Source organism: Hibiscus syriacus, unplaced genomic scaffold, assembly GCF_006381635.1.
Source record: "Hibiscus syriacus cultivar Baekdansim isolate YM2019G1 unplaced genomic scaffold, ASM638163v2 tig00110429_pilon, whole genome shotgun sequence".
NCBI lineage: Eukaryota > Viridiplantae > Streptophyta > Magnoliopsida > Malvales > Malvaceae > Hibiscus > Hibiscus syriacus.
This window is the reverse complement of record NW_024062733.1, coordinates 4,127,153-4,146,501: the sequence shown is the minus strand read 5'-3', so window position 1 is coordinate 4,146,501 and position 19,349 is coordinate 4,127,153. Positions and strand designations below refer to the sequence as shown.

Here is a 19,349-nt window from a genome sequence, read left to right as displayed (position 1 = left end):
ATTTATATTTATAACATTCTAAATACATAACCCATAAATATAATATATCCATATTCAATCGCTTCATCAGCAACCGAATTAATACATTTAAAAAGCTTTCAAAAAAAAAAAAATCATCAGAAAGCAAGTGCCAGAACAAAGAAATGAATTGCAGTGCCAGAAAGATGATAATCCAGAAAATAAAGAACAAATCTGCAGGTGATCAAAGACTAACCAGCAAGACCATAATCTTGGAAAGCAGTATTCTCAAAGCATGTCTTTATAATCAAGTATGACAACTACATGAACCGTATACAGAAGTTTGGGGTTTTAGATTTGTACTGAATGTTTGACCAATTGAATGTTGTGTATTATGTGTGTGGAAGTTGGTATAATAAGGAAAAAGTTTCACAAAAGATAAATATGCAAATAGTTACACTAAGACCGATCATCAGCCATTGATAGGAATCTCTATATCTTGCAATTGCTGTTGTCATTGCACATGTCAGCCTGTGAAGAAAAAATAAAACAAAACAGATATGTGACACCGTGAAGCATAATACATGGCAATGACATGCTAAAATCAGAAAAATAAAATACAAACAAGAATCTCTTCTATTCTATTAATGCATCTCTTTCTTTTTTCTTCTATTTTTTTAACATATTCTTCACCTCTATTTGGAAAAAGATGGAAAAGGTTAGAAAGGATTTCCACTGCCTGAAATTCATCACAACAAGGCAAGCTAGTGTAAATTATTAATATCATTTCTCTTGTACTTCCTCCCTGTTAAACCCTATGTTATTAACCCTATGTAGCTATCAGACTGGATTTGGAACAAGATGTTGATAACTTCAGTTGTCTGGTTTTCGAAAACACAGCAAAGGAACAAGGAACCACCCATTAACTTATACCCAAAAACAAAGAATATTCACAGCATAGCAAACAGGCCTAAGTTATCACCAGCTACAGTAATGTTTCACATTTGTTGTGTTCATAGCATTTGCATAGGTTAGCTTTTAATATACCCAGCAATTTTGGAAACGAGACAAATACATAAAAAGAAAATAACTGAATATTTCAAAACACAAACACATGTCAAAAATCAAAGTAACACGAATTACTAAAGTCAAAACTTATGCAAGTATATGATACCTCAAACAATTCAATGATAGTAAAAGTAATATGAGCGCAACTTGAATACATGGATTATCCAGTTTAGCTTAATAAGCCACACAGTTAAAGGATTAGGACATTTTTACTTCCCGAAGGTAGGATTAACTGAAAATCTGAGAAGAGTGGATATGAGAATAATAGCAGTCATGAATTCATGTGTTTCAAAGACATCTGTTTGTTTATATGATAAGCAAGCATAGAAAGGGAAAACCTAATAAGTTTGCCCAATAGAGCAAAACCAACCTCTTATGCATGTATGCTACTCAGCTTATCTATTTTGTTGTCAACAATAGAACCTTGAAACCTCGTATAGTAACAGAATGCATACCTTGCTCTTTCTTCTTGTCTCCAATACCTCTTCTAATGGTGGCCGGCCTGAAACAATAACAGGAACCATTAAAACATGAGATACCAGTAAAATTTACAAGCCAGCATTTGAAACTTTCAACCGAATAAAGAATCTAGAGAAAGAATCGCATTAGCTTTCACTCTTAGAGCATTCATTTCAAAAGGCAATTGAGTTTGATATGTGGTTAAGATGCAAGTGCAACCTGTAACCAAACATTAATGGCAGAAATTAACTAGACTTCACAAACAAAAGCTAAGAACAAAGGCTCAGAAATTCAGTTTCATTTTTTGATCTGAATGGAACTCAAAGTATATAGAATAGAGAATTTCAAATACATCATATATTTACCAGTAATTTGAAGTCGATACTTAGCCCAAACACCATAGATGGAATAAGCAATTGTTGCAATCTGCAAATCATGGCATGGATTAGGATTAGACACTGATGTGAACAAAAAAAGAAATATTTTCTGTTTTCCAGAAACTACTAATTCCAGAAAGGCAGGAGCAGATAATAGAACTATAAGATAAGGAAGCATAAGCTTACAGGTTCATATTTGGTAATGGCATAAACCCATCCAAGACCAACTTGCTCATACAATTTTCTAAATGCCTGCGAGCCATCAATAACATAAACAATGTTTTAAATTTATTCATCAAGTCCAAGCTTCTATAGAGGAACATAACTAAAAACTAAATGAAGGAAATAAGGGGAAAAGGTCATCGGATTCAATTAAAGAAATCTTTTTTAAGGATCAATTAAAGATATTTTAAAACTATACTCTTTTTGACTAGTGCTTAAATATAATAGCACCAGATAGCACTTCAATTAAACTCCTTTTGTACAAATAAGCACACCTTTTATGCCTATAGACTATGTTGACCCTCCAAAAATACATGAAAAAACTTTTTTTTTCTAATACACCTATGTCATACCATAAATCCGTATTTGACACTCGTGTCAAATCTAAGTCTAAGCCTATAGAAACTTGTAGTGATTACATATTATAATCTGTTTCCAAATCTAACAGTATTCAGGACTCCAAATTATGAAAAGAAATGCTGGTTTGCAGCTTCTCAGATTCAATGCTAGTGTACCTAAGTTGTCTTTTGTTTTACCCGCTTTATTACCGTATTTGTTATCCTTTACTTCCATCTAGATTACAGCCTAACAACTTAGAACACTCTTCTCAATGCAACATTCAGCAAATTAGACTATGTATACTTCCAATACAGGAGAGCGATGTATAAATTAACAAATATACCTCAACATCTGTGACAACAGTTCCATCAGAGAGAATAGCATGAATTCTTCCCATAACCTAAAAAGGAAATAGAAACAATACAAACCATGTTCCTTGAAAGAATAACCCTTGAAATTTATAAAAAAGGTTCAATAACCTCGGAAAAAGAAATAATAAAGGTACACTACACAAAGTAGCTAGCTTCTCATGTGGATTAAAAAAGATGTACAATGTGAACATACAGTTTTGTAGTCCAATCCTTGATTTTCTTCAGGAGAATAATCATCAGAACTAATGTCAACAAACTTGATAGTGCCATATTGCTTATTCCTCTCCCTTAGCATATCAACCTAACAACGAAATAACTGTTAAACCGAGTGAAAAAAATAAAAATAAAAATAAAAAGAAGAAACCCACCAAATATTATCATAGTACTAAAGTGTGGCCGGTTTAACGGCAGCATCGTAACACTTTTCAAGGTTACCGAGACTGCAACACCACAGCCGCAATGATGATCGCAATTGCAATTTAGTCCTATGAATATTATCATCATAGGCAAAACATACACAAGAAATATTTGCAGTCTGATATACCTCACGCATGCAAAGCGGACAATCCCCTCATAAAGCATTTTAATCTTCCAATTTTGTTGGGATTTTTGTTCATCATCTTCTTTTCGTTTCTGGGAAGTTATAGTATCTGCAGTTGCCTCCTGTATCGCCCGAATCTGATTCTTAAATCCTGGAAAAAATGTACAGAAGTTGATAAAAAAAATCACAAACTCTTTTAAGAATATGTTATCGAAAACGAATGAAAATTAACAAGCATACATACATGTAGCAAACCATGAATGAAACCCCAAAAAAGATGACGAAGCATCAAAATGAAGGGCAGCCATACCAGTTTTGTAGTTAGGAATACCTGAAAACCTTTGGAGAGGAGGGGAGGCGAAATGATGGGATCGTAGCCTGGAAAATGGAGAAGATGAAAGGAGAAATGGGGTGGTTCTTTGTCTTCCAATGCAAGTTCCAGCAATGGCAGCCCCTCGCAACGCCATGCCGCTTATGGAATTTTTTTTTTTTGTCTTTAATATTCAAGCCGTGGGCATCGATATTAAAAGCGAGTACCAGCTTCTGTTGTAACGTGGCAATCGCATGTTCACAAGACAGAACCCAGGAAGGCAACAACTCTAGAACAAATCCAGCTGATTCATATTCTTTAGGCTTTGGTTTCTTCCGTTTCAAACTACAAGAAATATTTTCGGATTTCCATTTTAGAATCCAGTTTTTCTATATTTTAATTGTTACAGTCGGATTCTTCTGAATTTAAATATTTTGGATACATCTTTTAAAAGTAAATTGCACGGTTGGTCATGAAATTATGGTCATTAATCATTTTAACTATCAACATTTAAAATAATTAATCAGAATATTTAATTATTTTAATAATTTAATTAAGTCATTGACTGTTGATTTTTAACAGAGGTGATGACAATTCATAAAATTGACATAATTATATATTTGATTCTTAATATTTATACATTCTATCAATTTAATTATCATTTTAATTTAATTAAATAAATTTAACCTTCCAATCCGGAGGTGTCACATGTCTCTATATGATTAGAAGGTTAATTTAATTTATTTTAATATTTTAATTAAATAAAAATTTTCACCAGGTGGTGACAGTGTAAAGGGAAAACAAATTTGAAATAGAAGGGAGCTGCTGGGGGGATTCAAATCAGGGACCACTAGGGCACCTGGGACCGCCTTTGCCAGTGAATTAGGCCATCTATTTAGTTCTAAAGTGCACAATACTTTATATATTGTGCTTGAGATTATTTCACACACATATATATTAAATTATTAAACCAAATCTAATAAAATTTATTTCATATATATATATATATATATATATATATTAAATTATAGTTAATGTAAGACTTAAAAATAAAATGAATTTAATATTTTTATTTAAATTATTTTTACAATTTTTTAAATAATAATATATAAATTATATTAAAATAAAATTATTTAGAGAATCCAAATCACAGAATAAAAATAAGTTTAATATTTTTATTTGAATTATTTTTACAATTATTTTTAAATAATAATATATAAATTATATTACTGGATTGTAGACCTTGAACTTAGCATTTAGAGGATCGATTGTTTCCACTTCTGGTAATCTATTTGCTACTTATTTATTTAGAGGATCCTTGAACTTAAAAAGACATTTAAATAATTTCTTTTATTATATTTATTAAACTTGATTCAATTTCAGCTTCGGGATATACTCTGTTCAGTTTCAGCTTCTCGTACCCAGGGACTAAAATATTAAAATAAATAAATAATAGAAGGGCACGCCAATTATACCATGTTTAAGGCCAAATATAATCAACTTTAACGGGGAAAAGGTCGTTTAGTAGTATTTCAGCCATGTCTAGTGCCACTCTCTTCATCGCATCTTTAGTTCTAACACATCATACTTCGAACACAAGGAACCTAAATGACCAAACTTCCCTACCCTAATATACCTCATCAAAAGAATACGCTTGCTGATATTATGTCAAAAAACGACCAAATAGAACCTACCAAGCTCAAATTATACAGAATAAGTACATCCAAGCCTAGAAGCAAAGCGTTCCTTCAGTCTCAAGATAGCGACTGTTCTTCTGCTTTCTCTTCTTTCAAATCTTGTGATACCTCCCTGACAAATTACAAAAAAAAAAAAAAAAAAAAAACTGAGAAGACAATCAAGCAAGAAGCACGGGGCTGCCTATCAATAATGGAATTTGATCTCATGAAACGGTGATGGTAAAAAAATACCTTATACAAAAGCATTTACCTTCAACTATGGTTATAATGAATTAAATCTTGGACAAGAAATGGTAAATCTATAGTATATAGCCAGTCAAAAGACAAATCCTGACCTCATATCAACATCTGTTGTATGTTGTTTAACATCAGAACTGGAGAATCTGTGTAGAGGTTTCTCATCATCTTCAGGGTCTGACTCATAATCATCCCCATTCCATATGCGAGGTTTTGGTCTTTCATCCATGTCCTCCTCTGCCTACAGCCAACAGAATCTTCCATATAAGATACAAAACAGATATAATCAGGTAATTGTTGTTGGCAACAAACCTCCTCAGGTGGTAGGATTGTTGAAGGTGTAGTTTGAAAAGGAACACTGGGTGCATGAGACAGTCTGGAAAGCTGCTCTAATAGCATGTTCCTGAAAAAGAACAAATTAACATTCGATTAGAACAAGGTTACAAGAGTGAGGAAAGGTTTGTGGACATACTAAACTAACTACTCAATAAGCAAGCACAAGGTTTGGTTAATCCATAATTTATATTAAAAAAATAATTTCCTAGCGTACGTACCTTATCTTCTCCATATCTCTGGGTGCATTCAGGTTCTCTATGTTGCCCACTTCAACATGAAGTGTATAATCTGGACCAAAATACTCATAATATTCATTATAAGGCAGCTTATTATCAGGCTCAACCCCAACTGCAACTGCTGTCTGAAATGAAGCAAAAGAAGCAATTTAGAGGAACACTATTTCATCAGCAATGATATTTACAACATTTTGCTAAAACTGAGAGAGAGAGAGAGAGAGAGAGAGAGAGAAAGACCTCATAGCACCAACATCGGGCAATGTTGCGGATAGTATACCCTCCCCCACCCAAGACCATTAAAGGAACATTGAAAGATCTAAGAAAGCGAAGACAATCTGCATGGCCCTTCACAGACAAGTTGAAGCAACCCAATCTGTCACCAGACAATGAATCTGCTCCACATTGGAGAACAACTGCATCTGGCTGATACACTTCCATGACCTTTTGGATTACAGGACGAAACAGACCCCGGAAATTCTCATCATCCATCCCATCATTCAAGGGAACATTCAAAGCATAGTATTTGCCGTTCCCCACCCCAACATCCCTGATGTGTCCAGTCCCTGGGAAGAAATCCCCAAATTTATGGAAAGACACGGTCATAACTCTGTCAGTGGTGTAAAATGCCTCTTCTACGCCATCACCATGATGGACATCAATATCTACATACAATACACGCTGCAAAAGGACGTTGAACTCGAGTATTTAAATGCAAGTCCTTTAAGAACATCACCATAACTCTGGCATTTGTGGAAAATAAACATAATGAAATTACAAAATTCTGCTCTTCAAGTTGAAGCATTCCTTTTGATCAGGTGCGGAAGAAACTTAAATAAGTTACAATTTCTGTTCTTACATAATAGGAAATATGTTCTATAAACAAATTGAGCGGCAAGATAAGACCAACAGTATAATCAAAGTGGAACAATAAGAACACAGTATTATGTGTGCATTTGGCAAGACATTGAAGCTTTTGTGTTTGCACTTCCATCACAGAATTCAGCTATTATTTCAGTGAGAAGTGCCAATATTACCTCGAGAAAACACAACTCAACAGTATAACCCAAAAAGACAGTCAACTGCCAGAATCACAGGAAAACCTGGAATACTTCCAGGAACACAAGTCATGCAATTCAGACAATAGCATGTAGATTAAATTTACTAGAAATAACATGAGCACCAAATTGATCAATAAAAGAAAAGCCAAAATTATCCAATTTGTATGGTCCTAGGGCCAAATTTATATTAATGTCATCACACCTAAATAACCACCTGATGACTTGTATAGTGGAGGGAACCCTAGTCAAAAAAATTTCTTTCAGACCAGGAAAGTTGTTGCATAAACTGTAAGGTGATACCAGGAATGTAGCTACACAACATCTAGTTATAGACGTTCATTTTAGAAAGACACATCCCAGACCTTTGAATCAAATGGTGGAGTATGATGGGTTCGCACAAGAATTTTTCCGGATACACTAATTGGAAATATAAGGTTAGCCTAGTGTGCTTTGGAATAAGATAGACAATTTTATTAGATAAGTGGCTAACGATGATTCACATGACTTTAGCAAAGGATGCAAAGAAAGCAATAAGGGAGATTAGATCAAGAGTCTATAAATATATATTTGATAAATTGAACTCAAAGGTAGAACATGATGATATTTATAAGCATGCGCAGATGAGGGAGCAGAAGACTAGATATGTTAGAACTTGTCAGAATCAGCCTTGTAGAAGTCTCGTTTGTTTAGTTAGGAATATTTTATAACAAGGATAAGAAATAGGAGTCATTGCAATCTCTATCCCTAGATAGAATTTTATCTTTACCATAAATATCCTATAAGAAATAGGCAACTCAGTTTATTTAAACTATTGTAATATCCTAATTCAATAATCAGATTTCTCTTGCATTACCTCTTTTATTCTTTACCTCTCATTCAATTTATTTTATTAGATTATAACATGGTATTAGCTTAGGTTTTGTTCCTTATTAGAAAATTATTTTTCATCCATTAAAACATGTCAGAAATACTTGAACCAGCCCTATCACACATGAATCTACTATCGACAATTTTGCTATTACAACAGGAGAGTTGCAAAATTTTCACCCAGCCTATAGATTAAAAGGGAAGAACTACTTAAAGTGGTCCTAGTTGGTTTGTACCTTTTTCAAAGGCAGAGGGAAAATAAGCCACTTACTAGGAAAAGGTCCTTCAAATGGAGACCCCAAATTCACAGCTTGGGATAAACAAGACTTAGTGGTAATGTTCTGGTGGTGGAACTCGATACTACAAGAGATAAGTTACACTTGCATGTTTCTTGAGACTGCTAGAGATATTTGGGAGGTTGTTTGACGACAGACTCTAAGGTAAACTGATGTTGTGCAAATCTATGTGATTAAGAACAAAATCTCATCCACCAAACATGGAACTAAAATTGTGATCCAATATTCGAGTCTTTTGCAAGGGTTATAACAGGAGTTAGATCATTATCAAAGCATCCGGATGGGTTATAGCGATGATGCAGCAACTCGAAAACGGTTTGTGGAGAAAAACTGTCTCTGAGTTTCTTATAGGTTTGAATGTTAACTTTGATGCTGTGCGAGTGCAGATTTTGGGCAAAAGAGAGCTTTCATCCTTGACTGAAACAATTTCTATTATAAATGCAGAAGAAGGCCATCAAGGTGTTAAGCTTAAATCGCATGGAGGAGATGGATCTACATTTGTTACCAAAACCCATTAATCCACCCTCTACATACACTCGAGAAGGCTCTATCCAAACATCAAATCGTGATTCTCTATTTTGCACATATTGTAAAAAGCCACAACACACCAAGGAGCAATGTTGAAAACTTCATGACAAGTCAATTGACAAACCTGCTCGAGGTATAAATGAACATAGTTAAGCACATCTGATATGCTCTTTGTCGACTGATACTAAAAAGAAGTCCTCCTACGTTTAATGTTAAGGATATTAAGAAACTAAAATGTTTGTTGGGATCTCTTGCTAAGTCCCCTTCGATAGACACTTGTTCATTGATGTTGCAGGTATTTACACTTCCTCTTATTCTGTTGTCTCATAAAGAGTCTCTCCTCTCACAAGGGTACTAGATTTTGGAGCCACTGACCACATGACCTATTCCTCTAAACACTTTCCCACTTACACTCCAATCAATAGCCATTTGAAGATTAAAATAGCCGATGGAACTGTTACCACTATAAGGCAAGGGGACATTTATCTTACTAAAGACCTTATACTAAAAAAATATTCTACATGTTCCAACTCTCTTTGCCAACCTTATCTTTATTTATACATTAACCACCAATTTGAATTGCAGTGTAATCTTTTTCTTTCACATTGTATTTTTCAGGAAATACACCAAAGTTGTAAAAAGCGCGCCTGAGGCACAAAAGCGCAGAGGCTCACTGAATGGGGTTTTTTCAACACTGAAGCGAGATACGTAGCCTAGGCGCAGCGAGGCTCTGAGGCGCGATGTGGGCTTAAAACCTTGTAATTATTACTGCAGGGCCTTCTCTCCTATAGGCCGACCCCCTAAAACCCTCAATCGACTATCAATCGGCCTTCTAATCCACACATACTAACCTATCGATCGGCCGCTTCCTCCTTTTCTTCGATTGGAGACTACGACTTTGAACAAGACAGCAACAACACTTCGATTAATCGATTCACACATTCAATTCTTCCCGTAAGTGATTTTGTTCTTCGATTGATCCTTCGATTTATACTGTTAACCATCTGTGTTGAAAGAATTTTGTTCTTCTGAATCAAATTCTCTTGATAATCACCGCAATTCGTGCGTATGTGTTTGTTCTTGTTTTTTTTTGTCTTTTCTAAGTATGCAGTTATTCGTATGTATATGTTCTTGTTTTTTTTTCTTTTCTAAGTATGGAGTTATTCGTGCGTATGTGTCTGTTCTTGAAAATAGCAGTATCTGATTTGATATTATGACTTCTGAAAATCAGTCATCAACTTCTTTAAAGCAAGATATAGCTTGGAAGTATTGCATTGACATGGGCAAAGGTAAAGTAAAATGTATGTTTTGTGACAAAATCACTTCCGGAGGTATTTATAGGGATAAACAACATATAGTGGGTGGATACCGGAATAGTATAAGATGTCTAAAATGTCCAGCTCATGTACGCGAGGAGTTTAGAGAATACATGGAGAAAAAATGTCAAAATAAAAAATAAGCGGAAGTTTTATATGATTTTGAAGATGTAGACAACTTTGGGGATGACGAAGTTGTTGAAGTTGGTACATGTGTTCGCAAAAGTGGTAATAGTACTAGTAAAACATCAAAGAAGCAAAAGGGCATTAAAGGACCAATTGATATGTTTTTCACCCCACCACCCGAACAAGTTGTGAAAAACATAAAAGATGGAAAAATGAAGCAACCAAGCATCAATGAAGCATGTAAAAAACAACGGGAGAAAGCATGTATGGAGTTGTCAAACTGGTTCTTTGATGTTGGATTGGCGTTTAATGCAGCAAATTATGATAGTTTGAAAGTAGCAATGGAAGCGGTGGAGTAATGTGGGACGGGTTTCAAACCTCCTACGTACCACGAAATCCGAGTTTGATGTTTGATGATGATTATCAGTGACTTTATTTGATGTTTTGTTTATGCATGTTGGATGTTTTTGTTAAACTTGGTACTTGATTATGCTTGTTGATAGCTTTTATGACGTTAGGTTGGTATTTTGAGTTTGAGAATGAACTCTATTGAAGCCGAATATTGGGTATCTATGATATTTGAGTTTGATTGCATTAATATATACATGTATTACAATTTCTTGGATATCATGTGCCTCGCCTTCGTGAATCCCGCGCCTTTCATGCGCCTCAAGGCTCCAGGACACTTTGAGGGTCGATGCGCCTTGAGCCTTTGATAACTTTGAAATACACGAAGAAGACAATTGGACCTGCTAATCAGAAAGATGGTCTCTACTTCTTGGAACAAATAAACAATTTATCAGATGGTGATGTTCCCATATCTACATAATTTCTTTCTAAGTCTATTACGTCAAACCAAAATAAAATATGGCTTCAACATCATCGTTTAGATCATCCCTCTTTTAGGTTATGTTCCCTTCTTCATTTAAAGGTACTGCTCTTGATAAACTTCATTGTACAAATTGTGAATTGGCCAAATACAAATGTATTTCTTTTCCTAAAAGAAATAAAAAAGTTATTGTTCCTTTTACTCTAGTTCCTAAAAGAAACATATTTGAGGTTCATCTACCATTCGAGATGTTTTTGGTGCTCGGTTATTTGTCTTTTATAGATGATTGTACACATACCACATGAATTTATCTCCTCAAAAATAAATTTGATGCCAACAATATTTTCCTAATTTTTATTTTTTTTATAAGAATTGGAGGCCTCATTAAAAAACCCTTTCATAATCATCAACATACTAAACCGTTTGTCAACGGAAATTGGAAGGAGGAAAAGAGTACCTCGTGATTTATTAAATAAATAAACCAGTACAACTTAGAGGAAAGAACACACCAATCAAGATACAAACACCAAATCAAGAAAACCAGAAAACCTCTAAAAAACCCCCTCAATCAACCAAATTAAACAAGGATAACCCCAAAGTTATCAAAGGCTCAAGGCGCATCGAGGCGCAAAGTGTCTTGGAGCCTTGAGGCGCGAGGCACATGAAAGGCGCGGGATTCACGAAGGCGAGGTGCATGATATCCAAAAAATTGTAATACATGTATATATTAATGCAATCAAACTCAAATATCATAGATACCCAATATTAGACTTCAATAGAGTTCATTCTCAAACTCATAATACCAACCTAACGACATAAAAGCTATTAACAAGCATAATCAAGTACTAAGTTTAACAAAAAAATCCAACATGCATAAACAAAACATCAAATAAAGTCACTAATAATCATCATCAAACATCAAACTCGGATTTCGTGGTACGTAGGAGGTTTGAAACCCGTCCCACACTGCGCCACAACTTCCATTGCTACTTTAAAACTATCATAATTTGCTGCATTAAACGCCAATCCAGCATCAAAGAACCAGTTTGACAACTCCATACATGCTCTCTCATAGTTGTTTTTTACATGCTTCATTGATTCATTTTCCCATCTTTTCTGTTTTTCACAACTTGTTCGGGTGGTGGGGTGAAAAACATATCAATTGGTCTTTTAATGCTCTTTTACTTCTTTGATGCTTTACTAGTACTATTACCACTTTTGCGAACACATGTACCAACATCAACAACTTCATCATCCTCGTCATCTCCAAAGTTGTCTACATCATCAAAATCATATAAAACTTCCGCTTTTTTTTATTTTGACATTTTTTTCTCCATGTATTCTCTAAACTCCTCGCGTACATGAGCTGGACATTTTAGACATCTTGTACTATTCCGGTATCCACACACTATATGTTGTTTACCCCTATAAATACTTCTGGAAGTGATTTTGTCACAAAACATACATTTTACTTTACCTTTGCCCATGTCAATGCAATACTTCCAAGCTATATCTTGCTTTGAAGAAGTTGATGACTGATTTTCAGAAGTCATAATGTCAAACCAGATACTGCGATTATCAAGAACAGACACATACGCACGAATAACTCCATACTTAGAAAAGAAAAAAAAAACAAGAACAGATACATACGAATAACTGCATACTTAGAAAAGACAAAAAAAAACAAGAACAAACACATACGCACGAATTGCGGTGATTATCAAGAAAATTTGATTCAGAAGAACAAAATTCTTTCAACACAGATGGTTAACAGTATAAATCGAAGGATCAATCGAAGAACATAATCACTTACGAGAAGAATTGAATGTGTGAATCGATTAATCGAATAGTTGTTGTTGTCTTGTTCAACGTCGCAGTCGCCAGTCGAAGAAAAGGAGGAAGCGGCCAATCGATAAGTTAGTATGTGTGGATTAGAAGGCTGATTGATAGTCGTTTGAGGGTTTTAGGGGGTCGGCCCATAGGAGAGAAGGCCCTGCAGTAATAATTACAAGGTTTTAAGCCCACATCGCGCCTCGACTGAGCCTCACGCCTCAAAGCCTCGCTGCGCGTAGGTGCACCTAGGCTACGTGCCTCACTTCAGTGTTGAAAAAGCCCAGTTTAGTGAGCCTCTGCGCTTTTGCGCCTCAGGCGCGCGCGCTTTTTACAATTTTGGACAACCCTATCTGATACCAACTCACACCTATCCTGAGCCTCACATCACTAAAAACCAAAATAACCAAAAGCAACACCCAAATTCATTAATGTGAAAAAAACGACTGCAAGAGGCGAACCATCTTCATATTTGGAGAATCAACACAATCCAATCAATTAAAACTCCTTCAAAAACCGCTAACAGACCAAAGCCCAAGCTTCCTCCGAGACACTTAAGCAACCTTGACTTTTGCTTACTCCTAGATTCGTGAGGTCTTTTATTCTTCTCGAGCTTTGTGCCCTTCCTAAGACCCTCTCCCTACAACCAGATTGAATCACCTATTTCCCCATTAGAAACCAATAGACTCGTACTGAGACTGTCTTCCAGGGCATAAGACTCCACAACGTTTTGATCTGATCGATCGAGGGCACCATGTAAGGAAGACTCCAAAATTGAAACTAGCATTGAAGCTAAACCAATCTCACCACCGCTGGATCCACCGCCAGGTACAACTTCTTTCCCAAGCTGATTTGACGAATTTTCCAGCGATCCACGTGGAAAGGAACCCGGTGTAGCCTTAGGCGAACTTCGACCAGGAGGAGGAGCTTCAATTTGAGTATTAAAGTGGGCTAAAGAAGCCATGCTCAACTTGGAATTCTTGGATTTGTCGTTGTCAGAGCCAACAGTGTCTTCTTCATCTTCCTCGGGAACCAAAAAATAGGCTTGAAACTCGAATCGATCTCGTGAACCAAGATTTTAAACGATTAGCCTTCAACCTTCAATCCTACTACCTAGTCAATCTAGAGATGGAATTTGTGAAAATTTGGATTTTTGCCTAATCAAAGGATGAAGGATATTAGAAATTTTTGTCTATAGCAATAATTTCCCCCCACTTTGCTGCTATGTTTGTAAAGGTATCCCAGCTCCAATCATGAAAAGGAATCCCTTCACAAACCAACCAAATACGTCGACTCTACACCACCAAGTTTTTTTACCATGATTCAAACCTATCAAACCACACTGCCAGACTCCTAATTCTCGACCTTCATTCTGTTCATTAACATCGAGTTTTCAAAACACAGTAAGACAATATTTCCAGTAGCTCTCATCAACGAAAAACCATTAAGGCCTTTTTCATGCATCTGTCTAGCAAGGTTCGAAATGGAAAAAAAGTTTCTACACCAACACACAAGGCAATTTTCCAGCACTCGTAGTTTATCTTCATCAACCACCCCTTCTATCGAGGATACAACACTCCTCTTATCAGACACTTCCCTATCTTTCCGCTGAAAGGATGGAGTAATTCTTCTCCAGAAGGATTGCTTGGGATTATATTTTGCCATCGAAACACCAATCTTGCAACAAAAAATGAAAGAGCCATCCATCCTAAAAATTGGTTTCATGGCTTCTTCTAATGAAGCAAATCAGATAAAGCCAAAACGAACCCCCCTTACAGATTTTTTAGATGGGATGAAAGCATCAATCACCTTTCCATGGAAGCAAAAAAGAGAGCCAAGCTTTTTCTAGTGAAGATTCTCATGAATATTTTCAACAAAGAGCATATAACACTCAACCCTAATCCCCTTTTTAGATGATATGTAATTCTCATTCCCCCACGAACTGTTGTTCTTCCTCCAGACACTGTTGCCATTACTCCAGTCACTGTTTTTGGTTCCAAACCAATCCCCATTAAAACAATCGCCCATATTTCACAAAACAACTCAAAGCTGAGACAAGAAAATAGGTTCAGACTCCAATTTTTAGGAGTTGCCGAACAAGCAGAGCAAAAACCTCCTAGAACTTTAACGGGGACGCCAAAAAACTTCAAGAAAAATGCAACGAAGCCTTAACCAGTTTATTCGCAGCATAAGTATCTTGGGTTATGGTCAGAAGAAGGCGGAAACTCAAAAAAATCGCGACTGGTAAGATGAATCAACAATTATAGATCTGACCTGAACATATCAATGCCAACTTTTAGTACTCTATTAATGTGATTCTTCGCTTCGTCGTCGGAGGAGAAGAAGCGTCGCCGAAAATCTAAAAGTCAAAGGGCCTCGGCGTAGATCCATTGTGTTGTAGGCTCTCCCTCATGAAACGAAGCCTAGATCTTTGTTGTTGGCGTCGAGGCGAGCAGACTTTGAAGTTTTGGTGGTAAACGGACACCTGAGTTGGCGGTTGGTGCGGCGTTTGACGACGGTGATAACGGATGTGCGGCCACCGAAACTCCCAACCTAGAGAGAAGGGAGAGGGAATCAGGGTAGAGAGAGAATGACACCTTTTTTTATCCTGGAACACCAAGTAGAATATTTACCTCGAATCATTTTCCTAATTTTTATAAATATTGTTCATACTCAATTTGCTGTAAAATTAACAGATTTAGGCTAGACAATGCAAAAGTTCTCTTAATCAAAATTTTCCACTTTTTTCAAGGATAATTATTCATGAATCTTCATGTGTTACTGGTCCACAACAAAGTAGGGCAGGTAAACGTAAGAATTGTAATCTTTTAGAAGTCACTAGAGCCTTGTTATTTCACAAATATGTTCCTAAAAACTACTAGGGAGAACATGTCTTATTGTAATCTTTTATATGTCACTAGAGCCTTGTTATTTCACAAATATGTTCCTAAAAACTACTAGGGAGAACATGTCTTAACCGCTTCCTACACGTGTTGACGTGCAAATTCCAATTGATGTCCTCAAGTTTTTTTCCTAACTTCTCTGCCTCACATAATTTAATTCCTTGTATTTTTTGGTGATTGTTTTTGTTCATGTTCATTCTCATATTAGGGAAAAGTTAGATCTGTACGCTATTAAATGCAATTTCATTGGCTACTCGTCTACACAAATTATAAATGTTATCACTTGCCTTTCAAAAAAAAAATTGTTAGTGCTAAAGTTACGTTTGTTGAAGATATTTCTTTTTTTCGACCTAATCATCTTCAAAGGGAGACTTTGATTGGATATAATATTATGAATACATCTTCAGCTTATCCTAGTTATTTTTCTAAATCTACATCTTTATATTCTTGATTATGTTCTTGCATCCATTCCTGAGTCAATTCTCAGGCATGTTCTTTATAGGCCCTACTTCACCAAATAAGTCATTTATGACGAAAGATATAGAAAATCAACATAATGTTCAATTGCATGATCATCCAAGGAAAAAGACACCAATTTCTTGACCAGTACATGTACAATCTCTCGTTCGTACTATTTCTTACTCACCAAAAATTGTTTTCAAACATTTACATTCACCTACTCACGATCACTTACCTAAAAGCAACTCCAAGCCAAATGATGAGCCAGTTGAACCAAAAAATTGAGAACTTAATTATTGAAGACTTATGAATTGCCCTCAAGAAGGGAATAAGAACTTGTACTAAACATTTACTATACATTTTCATGTCCTATAGAAACTTATCTCAAAACCATAAAAATTTCCTAACCAATCTCCATACAATATTCATACCAAATATCTAACTGAGACATTGGGTAGTAAGGCTGCTATGAAGGCAAAAATGACAGCCCTTGAAAAGAACAGAACATGAGAAATAATTGAACTACCAAGCAAGAAGAAACCAATGGGACGTAGATGAGTGCTCTTTATAAAATATAAGGTGGATGACACAATTGAAAGATACAAAGCAAGGCTTGTGGCCAAAGGATGCACCCAAACCTACGCCTTTGATTATCTTGAGACATTTGCTCCAGTAGCAAAAATGAACACCAAGAATTCCTTTATCTTTGACATCTAATTTTGGGTGGGATCTACAACAATTTGATGATAAGAATGCATTCCTCCCTGGTGATCTTAAAGAGAAAATTTACATGGAAATTCCTCCTGTTTTGAATCCAAGAAGGAAACGGTGTGTAGATTGAAGAAAGCACTTTATGAGCTCAAATAGTCTCCACGGGCCTGGTTTGGGAGGTTTGCCAAGTCAATGATTTCACTAGGATTTAAGCAAAGTCAAGGTGATCATACCTTGTCCATAAAACATTCAAACTCTAGAAAATTTATAACATTTCTAGTTTATGTAGATGACATTATAGTTAGAGGTAATGACATTGAAGGAAAGAAGAACATGAAAGAATGTTTTTGAAAGATATTAACATCAAAGAGCTAGGAAAGTTGAAATACTTCATAGGAATTAAGGTGGTCCATTTGAAGCAAGAAATCTTCATCTCTCAACAGAAATATTTGCCTGACTTATTGAAAGAAACAAGAAAAATGGGTTGTAAACCAGTTGAGATGCCACTCGAATTTAATTATGGCTTATGTGATGCACCCAAAAAACCTATAATGCATAGAGGGTTCTATCAAAAACTGGTTGGAAAATTAATATATTTGGCACACACTAGACAAGATATAGCCTTTTCAATAAGTGTAGTCAACCAGTTTATGCATAATCCGAAAGAATCAGATCTCAAAGTAATAAACAGGATACTACAATACTAATAAGATTTTTTTTTCTTTTTCAACGAAGCTTAATAATCCTAAATTTCTATGCGAACATTAGCTACTAAATAAGAACAGAAATAGGAAAACGGAACTATTTTTCAAAAAAATGATGTTACCTTGTGAAACTTCAGTAGCTCAAGAATCCCAAGCACGATATCATTAACATAGCAAAACCCAGAAGCCTCACTTTTCTTAGCATGGTGCAATCCACCAGCCCAATTGATGGCGATGTCGGCATCCCCTCTATTCAACTTAAAGGCGGCGCCAAGGGAGCCACCGGCGGAGGCCTGGCAGAAACCAAAAAGCCCATCGAACACGGGACAATCCTCTCCGACATTGAAACGCTTCAAATGGCGAGAATAAGTGGGGTCGGACATGGAGTCGGGGGAGACAGCGTTGAGGAAGTCGACGTACTTCTCGGTGTGGAAACGGCGTATATCGGCGGGACCGGCGGGGAAAGGACGGTTAATCTCCATCCTACGGTGGAGAGAATAATGGACGATGAGGTTGTGTGCCATACGGATCCTGTGGGGTTTCATCGGGTGACCCTGGCCGTAATAGTAGTCACCAATCGTCGGCTCGTAGAAGTATGTTACACGCCGCTTCTTCCCGTCCGGTCCCGAGGGTAGTGAGGCGCCGCCGGCGGAGTCTCCCATGGTCCAAGCCAAAAGTTGTTAGTAATGAGAGTCAAAGCCAACAACCTTTCCACCGAGAAACACAAAAAGCTAGTAGCCAAGGAGAAGGCAGCAAGGACTGCTCTGCAAAATTTTCTTTTGGTTATGCGGAGGGAATTTGTAAAAATTACAATGCTAAAGACCCCAGTGTTCTTTCCATAAGATTAAAACTGTAATGACAAGAGACGTTTCATTTTCCGAAAAAAAAAATTAGGTTAAAAGTTTAGAAATGAATAAATGATATTACTTGGGGGTGTTTGGTTGAGGTAATTTTAGATTTTCGGGCGAATGGAATCTCATTTTCCTATTTGATTTATCAATATTTTTAGTCTTTAGTAATCTTTTATTGTCAATAGAAGATATTTTGGGTATATTATCGGGAATGTTATTACTTTTATTTTTATAGGTATTGTTGGAATATCGGTGTTTTGGACTAAAACACCCTTAAAAAAATTTTCTTTCAAAAATATCATTATTCTTTCGTTGAATAATAAAAATTCTATGAAGGTTTAATTACAAATTTATCTTTAAACTATTTTAGATTTACAAAAAAATATATAATTAGATTTTTATATGAAATTCAGAGGTTAAAATAAAATTTTATTCTTTCATTAAACTTATTTATCTTTTCTATTTTGTAAAAAAAAATATAAATTTTATGACTTTAAATTTTTTTAAAGAAAATATATAAATTAATTATAGTAATATTATAGTAGAATTCAACTTGTTAAAAAATAAATATATAATAAGGATAATTTAGTAAAATATACATTCCAATAATCTTTTATTCCTTTAACTAAACACGGTAATCTTACATTCCTATTAAACTAACCAAACACAAAATATAACATTCTTAGTAATCATATTTCCTGGTAATCTTTTATTCTCATT

General features: G+C 35.5%; 1 protein-coding gene and 1 pseudogene across 1 annotated transcript; both read right to left on the bottom strand.

Annotated features, from left to right (window-relative positions):
- Positions 1–241: 241 nt before the first annotated feature.
- Positions 242–3,853, bottom strand: LOC120125114 (annotated as a pseudogene).
- A 1,276-nt stretch (positions 3,854–5,129) lies between these two features.
- Positions 5,130–18,552, bottom strand: LOC120125113 (histone deacetylase 6-like). The gene is made up of 6 exons (XM_039143605.1): positions 17,901–18,552; positions 6,389–6,829; positions 6,134–6,276; positions 5,892–5,982; positions 5,678–5,820; positions 5,130–5,454 (listed from the first exon to the last, which is right to left on the bottom strand). Exons 1-6 carry the CDS (start codon positions 18,438–18,440, stop codon positions 5,400–5,402), a joined length of 1,413 nt encoding a protein of 470 aa, XP_038999536.1. The 5' UTR covers positions 18,441–18,552; the 3' UTR covers positions 5,130–5,399.
- Positions 18,553–19,349: the final 797 nt, after the last annotated feature.

Excerpts from the sequence above, each read along its gene's own strand:
- LOC120125113 (XM_039143605.1), bottom strand. The coding sequence starts at position 18,440 with ATGGGAGACTCCGCCGGCGGCGCCTCACTACCCTCGGGACCGGACGGG. Across the intron at positions 5,983-6,133 it reads AGAGATATGGAGAAGATAAG|GAACATGCTATTAGAGCAGC; the intron begins GTACGTACGCTA and ends GTTCTTTTTCAG. Across the intron at positions 5,821-5,891 it reads CAATCCTACCACCTGAGGAG|GCAGAGGAGGACATGGATGA; the intron begins GTTTGTTGCCAA and ends TGTTGGCTGTAG.